Source organism: Engraulis encrasicolus, chromosome 22 (assembly GCF_034702125.1).
Source record: "Engraulis encrasicolus isolate BLACKSEA-1 chromosome 22, IST_EnEncr_1.0, whole genome shotgun sequence".
Taxonomy (NCBI): domain Eukaryota; kingdom Metazoa; phylum Chordata; class Actinopteri; order Clupeiformes; family Engraulidae; genus Engraulis; species Engraulis encrasicolus.
The window spans coordinates 14,053,240-14,072,794 of record NC_085878.1 but is presented as its reverse complement, the minus strand read 5'-3'; the positions used below and the strand labels follow the sequence as shown (position 1 = coordinate 14,072,794).

Here is a 19,555-nt window from a genome sequence, read left to right as displayed (position 1 = left end):
CTTAAAAGTACTATACAGATACTGTAGTCAACACTTGCCACTTTCTCAGAGAGAAGAAAGCTTTTTTGCGGAGAAATAAATGGCGTGTGGTGGATATAGGATTATGGAGCATATCAGAAGCTTCCTTGTAACCCTTTGACAGAAGATTTGGAAAGTAATTTGCAGATCACAGACTTTAAAAAACCTGGACATTAGCGCTGTCTGCTTGCCACAAAGCTTCAGCAGACTCCTCAGAAAATCAAACACTGTTTTATTGTCTCGGCTGTCTCAAGACGTGTTCACACACGCGCTGCTGTGATGTGATGTATCAAGGGTGACTGGCTTGGTGCATGAGGAAATGTGTGTGTTTAGGTGAGCCTTTTGTGTGAATGGACGCAAGTGACTGTGTGTGTGTGTGTGTGTATGTGTATGTGCGTGCATGCGTGTGATGTAGGTGTTAAAAGCACGCTTGGCCGAAAAGACAACAAGCTGAGGAGAAGCAGTTGGGTGGTGTCTGCTCAAGTATCATTATGTCTTTGTATCTGTGTGCAACTGTGTGTGCACGCACATGTGTGTGAATGTGTGTGTGTGTGTGTGTGTAACTGTGTGCATGCATATGTGTGTGTGTGTGTGTGTGTGTGTACATGTCTTGCATGTACAAGTGTGTGCGTGTGTGTGTGTGTGTGTGTGTGTGTGTGTGTGTGTGTGTGTGTGTGTGTGTGTGTGTGTGTGTGTGTGTGTGTGTGTGTGTGTGTGTGTGTGTGTGTGTATGTGCGTGTCTAACACAAGTGTTAAATGTATGCTTGATTGAAAAGACAACATGCTGGGAGAGTTGGGTGTTGTCTGCTCAGGTATCATTATGTCCTCTTTCTAACATCAGTGTGCGCTATTGTGTGCTTACAAGCACACATCAGAGTGTGTGTGTGTGTGTGTGTGTGTGTGTGTGTGTGTGTGTGTGTGTGTGTGTGTGTGTGTGTGTGTGTGTGTGTGTGTGTGTGTGTGTGTGTGTGGTGTTCACATGTTTGGAGGCGTGTATGTGTATCATTACTTAATGTGGCTTTAAGCCAGTCTGTGAGAGCGAGCAGCCTGCCTCTCCAATGGAGGCCGGTAGAACAGAGGTTGGAATCAGGAGTGCGGGAGGATTGAGGGAATTTGGGGGGCAACCATTTGGGATAGACAGGGGGAGGTCACTGTATCGTGCACATGGAACTGCGTGGGGGATTGACAGTCCGCGCCATGGGCTCCTGGCTGTAGTTCACAATGTCCGCCTTCACCACTCTCTAGACATAGAGAAAGACAAAGAGAGAGAGAGAGGGAGAGAGAGAGAGAGATAGAGAGAGATAGAGAGAGAGAGAGAGAGAGAGAGAGAGAGAGAGACAGACAGACAGAGACAGAGACACAGAGAGAGAGAGAGATTGGGATATGAGGAGAAAAAGACATCAGAGAGCTGTGCTTCTAATTGCCTATTCATCTTGGGCCTTCCCCATCGTTTATATAGTGCGTTCACAGTCCGCTGCTCCGCAGCTCCATTAGTGCTGTGTGTGTGTGTGTGTGAGTAGAGAGAGTAGAGACCTCTGCTTCCTCTGCATTCATCTTCTCACACGCATCACGCTAAACACTTATGTCCAAATAGTCCAAGGCCCCCACCCACCCGCATGCTTTTTAATGGCACGAAATACGCACATATTTGAAAGCTTGAATTAAATACTGTTGTGACTCGAGGAGTCTTCTCACACAAGTTATGCTCAACATTTTCGTCCAAATATTTCACAGTTCGCACCACTTGCATGATCCCTAATGGCACGAAATGTGCACATATTTGCAAGGCCGAATAAAACAAATGCTGTGACTCAAGGAGTATGTATGCCGTAGGAGAAACACTGATATTTATGTATCGAACATGCCGGGAGGTATGCCGTCTTCGTTTTCAAAATGTGCGCAAGAGGCCGTGTCAAACTAGGGTCAAACACACATGGGTAAATGATTGAGTGTTTATACAGACATTAACCTGTCTCCTGTGCATACACTTGCTTATTGCTGTATGTAGGCGAGATGAAATAGAAAATGAAAATGTAATAGATCTTCGAGGGCAAGCATGCACACGATTTAGGCCAAATAAGATTAATAATAATCAGAGAAAATATTAACAAAATATTAAGTGAAACATTACCTGAAAAGATCTCTTTGGCATAGCATTTGACACAACATTTCTAGTTGCTCTTTATTTTGCAATTAAAACACTCAACAAAGAACTACTGTAAAATTATTCTACTAAACAAGTATCTACAATATACAACCTTGAAAAGGTTGTCAATGAGGACCATACAGGTATTACTAACTGTTTTTGCAAGGGGAAGCATACTAGTTTTTGCAGGATATCTTTAAGGAACTCACAAGTACTATTAGCTGTTTTTGCAGGATGTCTTTGGGCAGCCTAAAGGGTATTGCTAGCTGTTTTCACAGGATCTCTACAAGGAGTCTACAGGTACCGCTAACTGTTTTTACAGGAGGTCTACAGGGAACCTATAAGCAATGCTAGATTTCACAGGATGTCTGCGAGGAACCGTCAGCTATTGCTAGCTACTTGGACAGAACGTCTACAGGGAGCCTGCAGGTACCGCTAGCTACTTCCTCACGTACTTCCGAGCGGCTACTGAACGGAGCAGACTTTGCTCTGAGTGTGCTCCTGGGGGATATTGCCCACGTCCTCGGGATAGTTCACCAGCTCGGCCTTAACAATCCTCTGAGTCGAGGAACCACGGACGCAGGAGGGAAAAGCATGCAAAAGAAGGCAGTGAGTGAGAAAGCAAAGTGTAACAAACAGAAAACTGAGGCAAAGGAAAATAACAACCGAAAGTAAAACAAAAAGTCAAAAATGCCATGCATGGTAAAAGAGAGAAAGAAACAGAATTAGAAATATTTGAAAAGTGAGTAGAAAAATGAGAAATGCAAATGTAATGTAATAGAGGTAATAATACATGTGGAATGACTCAATATTGAAATAAATGATAGAAGTCTGCAACACTGTTGATGCTCCCAGTGATTTATTTGCACTAGTTGAATTAAACTAGTTAAATAATTAGCAAATTATTTGTGATGGTGCAAATAAATCACTGGGCGGATTAACAGTGTTGCGGACTTCTATCATTTATTTCAGTTACTCTATTTTGTCCAGCACCTGTACCACTGATGTGCGCGCATTCTCCACCTTCCTGAATGACTCAATATTGTCAGAAATCGTCATCATGTGTATGTATAATTACATGAGAAGCTGCTGACTGATTATTGGAGCTGCCTATACGTGTCATCCATCTTTGGACCAATCGGCTGTCCCCCTTTATCTGACCCATTCAAACCATCCCAACCCCCCTCTCTCCTCCACTGTCCTCTACAACAGACGCTCTTGATGGAGTGGGCTCCCAGGCAGACGCTATCAGCTTGGGGAGGTCAGGACCTCCATGTAAAGTTCTCCAAACTTCACGTCGCTTAATGAGTCTTTAGCTAAACAACCCCCTCCTACCTCACCACTCACAAACACACATGCATGTAGTAGACACACGCACACACACACACACACACACACACACACACACACACACACACACACACACACACACACACACACACACACACACACACACACATACACACACACCACTCTAGCTTACTCAGACATGTCTGGTTCTTCCATGCACATCATCATTGGCCTGCTAAACACACCACAGAAATGATACACTGTGGATGGATATGGACGTCAGGGCCTGAGTGGCTCAAGAGTGTTCTGGGCCTGGAGGATCGTCTACAGAGATAACCCGGCTAGGCGGAAGTCATTTAAGTGGTTTACTTCATTCAATTCAAATCACTGTGTTTTTTGTCTGATGTACAGTACTGTACCTACAGAACAAGCCAATGCTCCTGCTGGGACCCACGTTTTACCCTGCTGATCCTTCTTGGCCCTTTTCAGGGGAAGCCCTATGGGCCGTTCTGGAGTGACAGTGTGGGGCTATGGGAATGGGATTGGAGTGGGAGTGGGAACTCTTGGCTCTCTCCCACAGAGGTGACTTTTGCCCAGTCTGAACCACAAGACTGGTGACCTTACCCAAGCCCTCCTCTCTCTGTCTCTCTCCCTTTCTCTCTCTTTGGGGAGGATTAAAACACTTGCTTTTATTTGAGACGACCATCAGAGAGGCTGATGGAGTGAGGACAGGGGTCGCCATGCCCCCCCAGCCTCCTATCCACTGTGGCATGTGTTCTGTAATGTCTAGAAAGATAGTGTGTGTGTGTGTGTGTGTGTGTGTGTGTGTGTTTGTATGTGTGTTTGTGTGTGTGTGATAGAGCAAGAGGTGTGTGTGTGTGTTTGTGTGTGTGTGTGTGTGTGTGTGTGTGTGTGTGTGTGTGTGTGTGTGTGTGTGTGTGTGTGTGTGTGTGTGTGTGTGTGATGGAGCAAGAGGTGCGTTTGTGTGTGTGTGTGTGTGTGTGTGTGTGTGTGTGTGTGTGTGTGTGTGTGTGTGTGTGTGTGTGTGTGTGTGTAGTACCGATCAGTGCAGATCCCCCCCCTCCTCATCACCCCACCCATGGAAGGTCAGGGCACGCGGGTCTCTCCCATGCCTCCTCCCTGGCTCTGCCTCTGCCTCCCCAGTCTGCTTTGTGACCAGAGGGTCGTATCAGAGGCAGGATTAATGTCCGCGGGGGAGACCCTCACCCCCCTAATCCTACTGCTGTCTGCTGGGCCAGCCTGAGCTATGGTAGGGGCACGTGGAGGAGGAGGAGGATGGGTAGATGGGAGGCATCCCTGTTCCCAGTATCCCTGTTCTGCTTAGGCAGCAGATAAGGGGAAACAATATAAATCAGAGGATGCCTTTTCGATGCCTGGCCTTGTTGCAGCCCCACCTCTCTGCCCACTTGTCAGCCCTGGACTGACCTGGGATCCCCATAAAGGTTTGAAGGTGCGCCAGAGGCCTGGTCGCTGAATGTGCACTTATTGACAAACCATTTTGTGTAAATGCCCAGCACAGCACACAGCGACTGAACGTAACAGAATTCTGTTTAAGATGTTTAAGCAATGATATAGAAGAGTGTAGGGTAGATAGGACAAAAGTCATTTGAACCCATTCAGCCGGATAGGTTCAGGCAGTTCAGTGTTTTCCTCAAGGACACCGAGGGGTTAGGGATTAGAATCAACCATCATGGGAAATCTTGATCCTCATGAGTTCATATAGTTAGCAATACGTTATGCCCTAGATGGGACGGCAATTGTTACTGTGACTCAAAGGATCAGAAGGAACCGCGCGCAGAGTTCTCCATTCACTCCACACAGGCAACAATGAGCGAATCCGTGTGCTGACGTGATGCAAAAGGTGACAATGACAGGTGAGATGCACAGTGCCTTCTTCCTTGGACATCACGTGTATGGAGAGGTTATGGAGGGCATGTTGCGGTAGTGAGCTAGCGTATGCGTGTGCGTGTGCATGCGTGTGCGGGTGCATGCGTGCGTGTTTGCTAAGGGGCAAGACTCACCTGGGACTGTTCAATCTCAGCCTTGTTCAGCTTTACACCTAAAATCTCAGCTGCCACTCTCTGAAAACAAAGATAGACCTGGAAAGAAGCACAAACAAAGACGTTGATGCGTATATTGATTCATGAGTCACCATATTGGTTACTTATGAGCAACCATATTGTTATTGTGATTCGCAACACTTTGATGCATGGCTTAAAATAACAGAGCATAAACCATAAAAACAAAGTAGAGTAGATTATCATTTTATTGATCCCAGGGGGAAACACCATAAATGGTAAAATACAAACAAAGCATGCACATAAAAATCAGATAATAAAAGATAAATAAATACACCATGATCACAAATATACAATCATAATGTATAAAAATATATTCCTTCAGTTATTACCAACCACCAGAAAATACATGGTGAATGAGTATTACTAGGAGAGAGGTGCCGCACACTCACAAGTTAAATAAACAGTTTTTTAATGTGACAACGTTTCGGCCTGCCGGCCTTCTTCAGGTCACGTGTGAGCACGTGACCTGAAGAAGGCCGGCAGGCCGAAACGTTGTCACATTAAAAAACTGTTTATTTAACTTGTGAGTGTGCGGCACCTCTCTCCTTCTACAATTGTATTTTCTGGTTGCCAGCACCTCTGTTTCTGGTGTGCGTTTTGCACCTCTACTCATGAATGAGTATTACTAAACAGTAGTGTTAAAGCAAAGCCAAACTCACAGCATCTCCCGTTTTTGCCGATACGAAGTGGCTCATGAGGCCGTTCTCCTGGCAGAAGCGCTGGTGCTTGTCCACCTTCACCGTCCGCATGTGCTCCAGATCAGCTGGGGAAAAGAGAACAATTTTTTTTTAGCTGGATCATTCACACCGTGTGAGAGGCCCACAAGATCAGCGCAAAAAAAAAAAAAAAAACACGTGGAAAATAATCTTGAGAGTTGAAAAGCACACCTCAGGCATACAGTGGCCTGTCAGTTAGCCAAGTTTTCAACAGACACAAAAAGCAGGAAACGACATAACTGTTAAAACAACAACAGGAACAAAACAAAAGTATACATGAGACGTGGCTACGGTATATAACCTCAATTCGGTGTACATGCGACGGTGAGAAAACATGCAAAAGATGCCCTATCGCTTTGAGATAGGTCTCGAAGGCTGACAGTGCTAGACAATAGCACTAAATCCCTGTCCATGGATACATACAGTGCTCGGGACTGACTGACTTGACGGGAGGCCCTCATCTCGTCTAAGATTACCTCTTTCCCAAACTCGCCCCAACAGACAGACAGACACACACGCACACACACACACACACACACACACACACACACACACACATACACACACACACACACACACACACACACACACACACACACACACACACACACACACAGACACACAGACACACAGACACACAGACACACACACACACACACACACACCTCTTCGGTGTGTTGTACACGGAGGGCCAGCACAGTACTACCCTGGAGGCAAGCACCTTTATGATTTAGCCTCCTCCTGACCTCGCCAGAGTCCCTATAGCCCAGCTGGAGAGATGGGTGACAGACAATGCAGAGAGGAGAGGCCGGGGGAGAGAGAGCGAGAGAAAGAAAGAGTGATCGAAAGTGAAAACACATCATTCACACATACACACACACACACACAAATGCACATGCGTACTGTGCATATACACAAAGGTATAGCGCACGCTCACAGAGAGAGAGAGAGAGAGACAGAGAGATGCATAGACATCTTCGCACTCTTCTTCCTCCTCTAGCCTGCCAGGACGAAATGCTTTGACATGTTATGTTTTATCTAAAATAACATATTAAGTTGCCTAACTGGGGAGGACTAGTGTTTGGTCCCTATGTGAACAACACGCCGTCTGCCTGTGTCAGAATGCTGTCTTTCTGGGGACCTCTGATCCCTATGATGATCCCGAACATGATCGCACAACCAGGCCATGTGAACCCCCACAACTCACGAGTTATCCGTATCAGTGTCCAAGCAGAGTCACAGATTTTCTCGTCAGCACATCACTCAGGAGAACCAAAGTCACCCAGGTGTCAATGCCGTGCGGGGGAGGCGGACAAGCGGTTTAGATAGTGGACGCCTCTGGTAACTGTGAGGGCATCTCGCATCTAACTCCTATGACTAGGCGCTGTGTGGTGTGGCACCAGGCGCTTTTCTCCCACACACTCACCAACACAGACACAGACACTTCCAAGCACAAACACAGACAGACAAACACACGCATTGCTAGGCGGTGTGTCCCAGCGGGGTCATGAGGAGGTTAGGCGGGGAGGTCATCGAAGGGTCGTAAGCAATAGCTTCCTTCTCCCTTTTCTCCTGGCTTTTGTGAGGAGACACAGGGGGGTTGCCACACCCAGTATCCAGTGCGATATGCGTGTTCGGGAGCCGGGGGAGGTTTTTTTTTTTGACGAGGAGAGAGGAGGACCGTATGTGCGGTGTAACGTTTCTGCGCCGAGCTCCAACCAGTTCCTCTTTGTCTGTCATATCATTCATGCCGTCGCACTGTCGTTGTTTATCCTGTTCTCATGCCCCCTGGTACGAGAGGGTGTGTGTGTGTGTGTCTGTTTGTGTGTGTCAGCATTTGTCACACACACACACACATACAGATTTAAAAAATAAATAACATCGTCTAAATACATTAGCCCTCTTTTCGTTTCTTTCAGAGAAGATCTATGAGGCTCCTCTCCGCTCATGAATACTTCTCACACACAGCCATACACATTTAGCATCCTCATCGCTATCCAAGCTTTCACAGAGAGATACTTATAGCCCATACATTTAGCTACAAGCAGCCTTTTGCACAGAGATACACTTAGTCCAATGCATTTCCATCCTCTTGCACAGAGATACACTTAGTCCCATACCTTTTCAGCCTTCTGCACGGATATACACTTAGTCCAATACATTTAGCCTCCCCTCTTTTCGTGCTATGCATAAACACAAGTGTCCCAGTGGTGTCCGCTGGTTATTAATCCCTGTAATTGAGCGTGGCAGCTCCCCACACGCTACCAAGATGTAAACGGCCGCTAATCCTTTGGATCCTGCACACTTCGGGCAGGGTTATCAATCACCTGTCAGGGTCAGATTAGCCAACATTAACACAGCGTGCCGGGGAGAGAGCATCAGGCGCATCAGGCCTGATAGTGTGAACCTTACACTGGTGAGCACTGAGAGTGAGGGAGAGAGATAGAGATAGAGAGAGAGAGAGAGAGAGAGAGAGAGAGAGAGAGAGAGAGAGAGAGAGAGAGAGGGTCTGGGTCTGGGTCAGTCAGTCACTTTGCTGACTCGGCATAATGTACAGACACACATATCAACGAACAAGAGCAAACAGACACATTAATGGTTGAAATTATAGCTCCAACGAAATGATGCAGCAACATAAGTGTTGACGTTTTATCAAGTTGCCATCACGGCGACCCGGTAGCTCTCCACAAAGCCTCGACACAGCATCCTTTTTTTCACTTCAAGTGAAACGGGAAACCACAGGTTGTGTTGACCGTTCAGGGAAAGGCAAGGAATTTCTTGACAAGTCCTCATTCATTACGAATAACAATGCAGTAATGTGTGACTTTGGAGCAATATTTTCGCACGGCTATTGTTACCGCGCCGGCACGGTGGCACGGCAGACGCCGACGACGGGTTTTTCTCCGCGTGTTGCTTTTCGACGGCCGGCCGTGACACGGGAGAATAGCCTGTGTGTTATTCTGCTCTTGCGCTGGCCGTCGCCCAGAGAGAGGAGAAGTTATCACGTTGCTGCCGCGCTGGGCCCACGCGAAAACAAGGAGGGGAGGCCCGGAGACCCAAAGAGCCAGTGAACAGTTTGACAGCACTCCTCCACCACCACCACCACAGTAGTGGATGTAGGAAAACAAACGCCAGGTTCGAGGTGCGTTTAAATGTCAGGGAAGCAAAACCCCGGCAAATCGTTTTTTCCTAATGTCCACGTATAGATTTCCTTTCTTTTTTCCTAATCCAGGGTGTTGCTATTTTCACTTCTGGTTCAAATTATTGCTATACAAATGTGTGTGGGGGTCAATGAAACCTAGAAGGTGTTCATTCATTCACAGATGTAAGGATATGAGCGGGGTGGCTCCTGGGTGCAATGGGGTAGCGCTGAATCTCCACCGATCAGCCAAGCGTGCAACAACAGCAGCAAGAGCCTACATGTCGGCACGTAATGTACTTCACCCACCAAAGCCCATGCAAGGAGCCTGACGCCAAGCCCGAAACCACAGACGGCTTTGTACAAGACTTAAGATGCCCACCAACACGTACTGTAAAAAGGAGAGGTGAGATGAGACGAGACCATCCCGAAACTAATCTAAACGCATCTTTTCCGAGCAGAGGGGAGGAGCGGTCCCGGCGGATGTGTCCCTTAATCCTACACTTTCAGAGCGTCTTTTCCTCCCACCCTCCCATCTTCCCATCCCGACCATCGAACCCTCCCATCTCGTCTCGTCTCGTCTCCTCCTCGGACTGAAGGCAAAACCCTTCACACTTATCAGTCAGCCCCAATCTTCTTTGCTGACGACGATCTGGTTTCTCTCAGCGGAGGCTGACAGTGAAGTGGTATGGAGCAGTGCACGCCAGCTCTGGGTCCCAGGGCCCAGGAAGCGCGGTGCAAACACAAAATAAACTGTTTATGCGCGAGCATTGGGGGCAGATAGCGTGACGGATGGTTTACCCAGGGCCCGTGACCGATGACTCTACCTCAGCCCCCCCACCTCCCATCACCATCACTGGGCCCTGTTTACTTTAGGCGCCGCCATGTCGGCCGCCTGGCATTCGCAAGGAGAGAAAAATCAGCCCCAATGCTGCTTCACTAAGGGTTCCATTCTTTTTCAAGTGGGGGACTTAGCGAGAAGCGCGGGGCGATGCGTACAGTGAAACACCTGTATCAGCATGTTTCGCAAATGGGAATGTTCCGGGTTGTGGAGGTTTTTTTAGATATTCTGATGTCTTTAAATAAATGAAGATGGGCATAGATACGGTGTTGGAGGAAGAAAATAAATAATAAAGAGGATTTTAACCAAATCTGGTGCTACCCCAGTGTCTGGTACAGGTTAAGCCTTGGCATGGATCATGTTCCCATCTATTTCCTCTCTTTCGATGCATGCTGGGATACTGGTCATCTCCACAGGGCCTACAAAGTAGTGTTGTGTGGTCTGCAGACATCATGAAAACACACACACACACACACACACACATACATACACACACTGAAAGAGGGGGTGACAGTGAGCCTTGTTCCCCCACCTTCGACTTGCTGGGGACCGAGTGGAACATTTAATCGAGCGAGTAACTGCCAGCGAATAAACTTGACATAACACAGTTAATGGCCGCCAGCCTCGTTTAAGCCAAACAACTGTTGAAGCGTGAGGAGAGTTTTGTGTTTGTGTATGTATGCACGTGTGTATGTGTGTGTGTATGTGTGTGTCAGAGGTGAGAGGGTAGCAGAGAGAGAGAGAGAGAGAGAGAGAGAGAGAGAGAGAGAGAGAGAGAGAGAGAGAGTCAGGGAGGGTCATTCATACCCCAAAAGTGAAAGCTGCAGGGGTTTTATAGATCTCATGGGACCCCCTGTACACTGGAGTTACCACACAGCTCTTTGACGAGAGTTAAGGGTGGGGTGTGTGGGGTGGAGTTGCCTGGATGGGTTGGGAAGCTAAGCAGGTGGTGCTGTGTGCAGGGCTGGGGTGGTAGACGGGACAGGACAGGGCAAGGGAACCCCAAGGCCTCAAACCCCAAACTCCTCTCTCTCAGACATCGGCGGAGGCCGGCCATGTAAGCGTGAAGAGGGACCGTAAACACGAGCGCTAAGAGGATGTCCCAGTGCCTTCCTGCTCCATTAGGGTGACTGATGTTGCACTAGGAGGGCTCAGGTCTCATTAGGTCGGGCGGGCGAAGCGTAAGCTTACACAAGGCTGACTGTCTGCAAACTTAAACACACGTCCTCCGTAACAAATGTGCGCTAGAGCGAAAAGCACGCTACACGCCACGTAGATGGTCCCATTTACGCTGCTGCACAGAGTTTTTTTCTTTTTCGAGGTAAGACAACGATTCATCTGTATCGAAAATTTGCACCAGCCTTAAAATGTACGACAATTCACCTTTATTCCAACTGCACAGCCGGCATTGGAAAAATAGATAAATAAATACAGGGTACACACAGGGATGATACGTTAGCTTACAGTGCCCTTAGTCTAAACTAACATTAATCAAAAACAGTGGTTAGCATTAATGAAGCATTACCCACTGCACTCCCAGAGTAATGACCGGAGTTGGTGCTGGAGTCGATGGTTTGTTCATATTAAGTGATGACATGATCCCTGTTAGTTCACCAAATGAAAACGTTTGTACATGTGACATAAATGTGTTAATGTAAGCGTCAATTCATTACGGGAACACAAACATATCATTAACTCCCCACTTCAGGCTAACTTATGGCCTTCAACAAAGACCGAGGTAATCATTTTCGTGCCAATTAAAAGACTACTAAATGCTTTTTAAGTGCACTTTAATGCCAGACATTACCACACAAGCTGAAAATGAAATCACTTAGCAGCTGCGCTACATCACGATAATATCCGTGAAAGTTTAACTAAAGCAGAACATTGAAATGAAAACACCTTCGGCAAAAGGCATTTTCTGGACAATTCTTGAATTACTGTTCACTTTCAAAGCTCCCTTGAAACGTTTTCTTTCACTTTTACACATGGCCATTCTGTGGTGTGCAGAAGCACCTTGTTTTCGCCGAAGCAGAGGCTATAAATAGGTAGGATATTAGTCTTTATATGACATGACTGGGCAGGACCCTGTGCTCTCCGAAGCCAATTTAGCCCTCAAATAAGCAGCATAAGCACATTTGTAAAAGGCCAGGGTTTTTCTAGAAGTGAGGTTTTAGGGGCAATTCCACAAACTCGGTCCTGCCGAAAGCTAATGCATTTAGTCATTGACTGGCCTTTTTATGCATCCACTGGCCCATTAAATGGGACCGTAACATGAAAATCATGCACAATATGAAAACAAACTGTTTAACATGACATGCGCACAGCTCATAAAAGCACCACGCAGTCTGAACCAAAAGGATCGTTCTTTTGGTGCTTTCCATAATTTCTCCTCAAATAAGCGACTTTGAAACAAGTCATAAAAAGTGAGCTTCCCGCCTCAAATCCAAAAACAGGACAGAATGCCCGCTGTTGAGCCTCCCTCGTTCGGAGCGTTCACTGAGGGCCGTCCATTACCCAAAGAGGGAGAGAGAGAGAGTGAGCAATTGAGTGAGTGAGTGAGTGTATGAGTGAGAGAGAGAAAAATCCCTCTCGCATTCATTATGCCTGTGCTGCTTAAGTGCAGGATAAAGTGTTAAGACGAAGTGCTGGGAAGGGTCCTGCTTTTAGCCTCAGTGCCCAGGCCCAGACACACCATGAGTCCATTCAGAAAGTGCAGCGGGCCAAAGCCGGAGGGAGCGCGGGCCGCGGACGCCAGCGCAGCGGAGTGTCTTGTTTAGCCAAAACAGTCTGGACATTGTTTACAGGCAGCGGGGGTGTTTATCTTAGGGAGCGAGAGATTTGGAGTCCAAGCGAGTCAACGAGGGCGCTCGGTTAAAACCAGCGGAGGGGCTGATGGGAAGCCCTCGCCTCGCGCGTCCCCGGGCCTTCTTCCCGCTTGCGAGCCGACGATTAACCGCTATTAACACAGAGGACGTGCTCATTTGCAAGGCAAATGAAAACAAATACATGCTTCTTTTTAAAGCCGCACACAGACGTTCTGTGTCGATGTGTTACATTATCTTCTCCTTACATTTCTTTTTTTCCCCCTCCCTGCACACCTCATTTCTTAACTGGCCCAACTCCAAAGGCGTGCGATACATTAAAGGCATAGCAACAACACAGTGCACCACTGATTCTGCAAGGGTGAGACGAGAACACCAAAATATAACACGCCCATCTGTCATAACAGCAAAAAGCGTGGAAGAAAAATTGAGAAGCTCCCATAGACAAGCATGGCAACGCCGCTTTGCTTTTTAACCTCACAGCATAATGGGGAACAACAAGAGCACAGCAGTCGCACCGTGAATAAAAGAGGCCATGTTGTTTTTTCGGTCATATTATTATTATTATTTTTGCAGTGAGAGATAGAGTTCCATGTGGCCACATTAGCGTGATGGAGTTGTTGGTTGACGGGCTTGTTGCGATAAGACGAGGGGGTGTCATGTGACTGGCGTCGGGAGGGCCATAGGGGACTGTGAGGGAGGTCTGGCGTGGGGTGAGGGGGCGAAGAGGGGGGGTTCTGGCACACAGAGCGGCCTTTGTGTGGCGCTGGGCCCAAATAGGCCCACGGTGCCAGGGGAAGGGGTTTCCCTCACGGTCAGAAGTGTTCTGTCGACAGCCCATAGATCACAGGCTCATCTTTCCACCCAACAAAGAGCCAGAAGGAGCGCACGTGTGCGTCAACACACACACACACACACACCGCACACACGTCATGCTTTAGTACAAACACACACACACAGATGGTAACTACAAAATGAACTGTACCTCACACAGTCTGGCGTGCACACACACACACACACACGTCCTAATCATGGCACTGACACACGGGACACACAAAGTCCTGTGTGCCGAGAAGTGCAAACCACTTACTGGGTCACGTCCCCATAAAAGACGATACACGCTGAACCCTCACCTAGGCGGTTTCCTCGACTGGGCACTGTAACTACTAATGGGCTACAACACACACACACACACACACACACACACACACGCACACACACGCACACACACACACATACGCGCGCACACACACACACACACACACACACGCGCACACGCACACGCACACCATAATCTGCCGGGGCCAGTAAAGCAACATTGAGCATATTCTCCGTCTCCAGTGAACTTGTGTAAATGGATGAACATTCTGCAGTAGCTAGTTTGACTTTGGGAGGGTGGGGTGGTGTGGGGTTGAGGTAGTTCAAACATAAGTACGTGAATGTGTGTGTGTAGGTGAATTTGCATGTGCGCGCTTTCATGCGAGTGTGTGCAGGTGTGCGTGTGTGTGTGTGTGTGTGTAGGTGTATGCCTGCAGAGCCAGGGCTCGTGGCTATAACTGCCCCTTGTAAAACGCGGGGGCCGCGGGCCGGCCAGCAGGCTTTTTTACGGGCTCCCCAGGACCCATGAAAGGGGGCGAACAAAAGCCCCCGTTCTGCTGCGACCGCCCAAGTCGCACCGAGTGAGTGAGCAAACGAGCGAGTGAGCGAATACAACCAAGGAGGACGGTCGGGCGGCGAGAGTGAAAGCGAGAGCGGCAGGTCCTTTTCCTTCACAGCCCATGTCCTCTGCACTGCACTGGCCCACTTGAAACCAAGAGGACGTTTGCAAGCCTCGCCAGCCAAACAGCCAGCCAAGCTAGCGACGAGCGCTTCTCACTGGCCAGGCCTGGAGCTATAGCTTTTCTCTGTTCATGTTCAATTGGATCACCCCTCACACAGTGCACGCACACACACGCACACGCGCACACACACACACACACACACACACACACACACACACACACACACACACACACACGAGTAGAGTGACATGTATTAATCCCGGAAGCTATGCTCATCTCATCTCATCTCAGTTTACCACACACACGCATGCTTTCCTCATTTCAGCACGCACGCACGCACGCACGCACGCACGCACACACACACTCCGTTTTTCTGCTCTCGGCTCAGCTAACGGCTCTCCCCTCTCAACTGCCGCCTAACTCAATACACACTTACTAAATGTCCTGATTCAAACCCAACTCAATATTACTCCCCCACCCAAACCGCAGAGCCACGTCAACTTCAACATGCTCTTACTTGCTGATTCAAACTCCATTTAACATGCTAGCCTCCACTGTCAGCATCTTGGTGCTCTGTAATTTTCATTGGCTCTCTTTGTCCCCTTCTTTTTTTCTTTTTTCCCCCCTTCCCCACTCCTTCGCTTTTCTTTTTTTGTTATTTTCTTGAAGTGAGCACAATCAGAGCCAGGTTTAATAATAAAGGGGCTTGAAGAAATAATTAATGTTTTTAGCAGAGCTTACACCTCAAGCGCGGTCCAGCTTTTTTTCAGCTCACATGCACACAGACACAAAAACAGACACAGACACAGACGAGAGAGAGAGAGAGAGAGAGAGAGAGAGAGAGAGAGAGAGAGAGAGAGAGAGAGAGAGAGAGAGGGAGAGAGAGAGAGAGAGAGAGTGGTGGTGAGTTGTTATTGATGTTTCACATGTGCTTCCTAACCCTAAGCCAGGACATGTCTGCCAGTAAAGCTAGTCCATTAATTTCACCCCCCCAACATCCACAAAACCACCTCAACCATGGCCACCACCATCCCACCCCCCTCTGCATCAACACAAGGACCTTCCTCTATCGGTGACATCCAGTCCTCATTAGCTGTGGACAGACATTTGGCTTGTTAAATGGCTTTGGAAAGACTTAAGTAACAATAAGAACCGCCCCAACCAATCAACCATGTACGCGTCTTCACTCCACGACAATCTGAGGAACTCAAAACAAGGGCTTTGGCGGATTTACAGATTTCATGCCTTCTGATTGTCAAGTTCTCCAAGCCATTTGCACACTTGCAACGGTGGGTTTTGGGTGTATGCATGCCACGCATGTTAACTTGCAAGTGCAACACATACTGCACACGTGCAAAATGCTACGAATCCCAAGATAGCATTCTTCCATAGCCGGCCAGTGCAGAGGAGCGTGGAGGAACAAGGGTCCATGGTGGTGTGTAATGGGCTTCTGGCAGCTCCAGGCATGACGACTGGACCCTGCGCCGCGGAGCAGGAGAGACCCCAGCAGAAAGCCCCCCATCATTGGGTCCAGAAACCACTCCAGCTCCTGCCACGCCACAGCTACATCTCCAACAAACGTAGCAGCACGACCACACCAACACCATGTGATTGTTATTATGACTATGGTGGAGGTGGAGGTGGAAGAGGAGAAAGAGGAGGGCTCTGGGAGATGGTGATGGTGGTGGGGTGGCTGCGGGAGGTGGTCATGAGGGTGATGGACTATTATTGGAGGTGGAGCTGGTGGTGATGAGGTGGAGGATGAGGAGGTGGTGGTGTGGGGGCTGGCGGATGTGGCCACAATGGAGGTGTAGTTGGTGGTGGAGGTGAAGGAGGAGATGGACAAGGACCTGAGAAGGAGGAGGAGGGCTGAAGGAGGTTGGTGGGGGTGCTGGAGGAGGTCACGACGGGGATGGACTATGGTGGAAGTAGTGGTGAAGGAGAAGAAGGAGGATGAGGAGGTGGTGGTGGTGTGTGGGTCTACTGGTGGTGGTCATGGAGGAGGGCTGAGAGGATAGAGGGATGGAGGAGGTGGTGACGTGGGGTCTGCTAGAGAAGGAGATGGAGGAGGGCTGGAGGGGATAGAAGAGGAGGTGGTGGTGTGGTCTCCTGGAGGTGGTCATGGAGGAAGGCTGGTGGGAAGGGGATGGAGGTGGTGGTGTGGGTCTGCTGGAGGAGCAGATGGAGAAGGGCTGGAGGGGGAAGAGGGAAGGAGGTGGTGGTGTAGGGCCTGCTGGAGGAGGAGATGGAGGAGGGCTGGAGGGGATAGAAGAGGAGGTGGTGGTGTGGTCTCCTGGAGGTGGTCATGGAGGAAGGCCGTAGGGAAGGGGATGGAGGTGGTGGTGTGGGTGTGGGTGTGGGTCTGCTGGAGGAGGAGATGGAGGAGGGCTGGAGGGGGAAGAGGGAAGGAGGTGGTGGTGTAGGGTCTGCTGGAGGTGGTGGGCCGTGCTGCAGGACGAGTGAGGGAGAGTAAATGGCCCGTGACGTACCACACAAGAAGGCCCAGTCGTGGGGCCACGGCCCCGTCATCTGCCGCCATGTGCACCAATATTTGCTTTCTGCACAGCGCAGATGAAGGAGGGTCCTTTTCCACTGGCGTTCACAGAGCATTGGAGACCAGCGGCCGCGGCCCACAGAGCAAAAGAAGCAGAGAAAGAGAGAGAGAGAGAGAGAGAGAGAGAGAGAGAGAGAGAGTGAGAGTGAGAGTGAGAGTGAGAGTGAGAGTGAGAGAGAGAGAGAGAGAGAGAGAGAGAGAGAGTGAGTGTGTGTGTGTGTGTGAGAGAGAGAGAGAGAGAGAGAGAGAGAGAGAGAGAGAGAGAGAGAGAGAGAGAGAGAGAGACAGAGACAGAGACAGAGACAGAGACAGAGAAAGAGAGAGAGAGAGAGAGTTAGAGAAAGAGACAGAGACCGAGAGGGAGAGGGAGAGAGCGCGAGAAAGTTAGAGAAAGAGAGAGAGAGAGGAATAGAGGGATGAATAAGAGAGGTCTGGAAGCAGAGGCCTCACTGTGGCAGCCATGTTGTTGATAGTGTTTGACCTGTTCCCCGTGACCAGTTCATCCTCCAGCGCTAGAATCAACACCTCGGAGACGCGCAGCCTTCCCTGGGCATCCGTGTGCCGAGCTACCACCCATTTTTTTTATCTATATATGTTTATACTTTGGACTGATTTAGTTTCTCTTTCAGGGTAAACATATTATATCAGATATAAAGATCGATATAATTTTATATAATCATATGTAATATTTTACAAACATTTTACAGACATTTTGACCTGTTGTGACTGTATGACGTGACGGCAACAGAAATTCTACCATATGCTTAGGTTTCAATTAGGCCTACATCACATGACAGTTAATTAGCTTATTATGTATGGATAGACAATATTGAAGGATATGTATGACTTAATTTACAAACATGGCTCAGGTAACTAATAGTACATGAATCACAGTTTTGAGTTTTTATAGGACCTGTAATTTCGTATTCCACTTACATATTTATGTCTGTCATTAAGTTACTCTTCCAGTTACCTGGCCAGGAATTATACATAAAAACGAAACATTTGCCAAAGACACAGTGGAAGCATTTCAACATTTAAATGTTTCAGTATGCACCCCGTTCCAGTTCAAATTTCGAAGTGAAAACCTGACTCGAGTATATTTTCGACGTCTGCTTTCTACCACACCTATGGTCCTCAAGCTGCCTCTCAAGTGTGCCCCTTGGGGATACGGGGGGGCAGGAATATGGGGGGTTGGGCATGGGGTGGTTGACCCGATCCAGGACCCAGGACTGGGCTTTTGTCCACCTCATGTCTATTGTGGCCGGGCCGATTCCCCTGGAGGGCAATTAGGAGCTTTTAGTTTGTTGTAAGAGGACCTAAGTGTGCGTGGGCCCGGCCAGGAAAAACATTTTCAGAGCCCGGCTCAAAACAGAAGTGCATTCAGCTCCTCAGGGCTCCTCTGGTCCCGCCGGGCATCCTAGCACAGTGTACACCCCCACCAACTCCAACTCCAAACCCAAACCCCAACGCTAAATACCTTGAGTGTGGGAGGGGGGCATCCTTAGCCAGAGAGAGAGAGAGAGAGAGAGAGAGAGAGAGAGAGAGAGAGAGAGAGAGAGAAAAGAGAGAAAGAGTGAGTATGACTGTGTGTACATTTAAGAAATTGAAGAGGGGAGGGTATACTTCTTGCTCAAAAATGATGCCCCTCATCAATCAATTCCTGCCCGACTACTGATCAATAAATCTGACTTCATTGGGTCCGCACTGCGCAGGAAGCGACACACATTGGGAGTCACACTTTGACATACACACTGGGAATTAGGTGCTAACATACACATCGGAAAAATCACATGCTTAATATTAACTATGAGGAGGAAGAGCACATGAAGAAGAGGGTGATGGTCAGTCCCAAAGACAGCAATTCTGGCCATTTCCATAGTGCAAGTAGGGGGTGGGGGGTGGAAGAGAGAGAGAGAGAGAGAGAGAGAGAGAGAGAGAGAGAGAGAGAGAGAGAGAGAGAGAGAGAGAGAGAGAGAGAGAGAGAGAGTGTGAGAAAGAGCACACAAGAGTGAGTGAGTGAGTGAGTGAGTGAGTGAGTGAGTGAGTGAGTGAGTGAGTGAGTGAGTGAGTGAGTGAGTGAGTGAGTGAGTGAGTGAGTGAGTGAGTGAGTGAGTGAGTGAGTGAGTGAGTGAGTGAGTGA

The 19,555-nt window shown here is 48.5% G+C and overlaps 1 protein-coding gene across 2 annotated transcripts in view; it reads right to left on the bottom strand.

Annotated features, from left to right (window-relative positions):
* Nucleotides 1–233: 233 nt before the first annotated feature.
* Nucleotides 234–19,555, bottom strand: part of rab28 (RAB28, member RAS oncogene family) — a 44,502-nt gene continuing 25,180 nt past the window's right edge. The window contains exons 5-7 of one of the 2 annotated variants that reach the window (XM_063187839.1): nt 6,216–6,319; nt 5,497–5,574; nt 234–1,259 (exon numbers count right to left, since the gene is read on the bottom strand). In XM_063187839.1, coding sequence (XP_063043909.1) covers nt 1,167–1,259; nt 5,497–5,574; nt 6,216–6,319 — 275 coding nt within the window. In that variant the 3' untranslated portion in view covers nt 234–1,166. Of the gene's footprint in view, nt 1,260–2,360; nt 2,723–5,496; nt 5,575–6,215; nt 6,320–19,555 lie in introns of those variants that run through there. The other variant, XM_063187840.1, reaches the window with a different exon arrangement.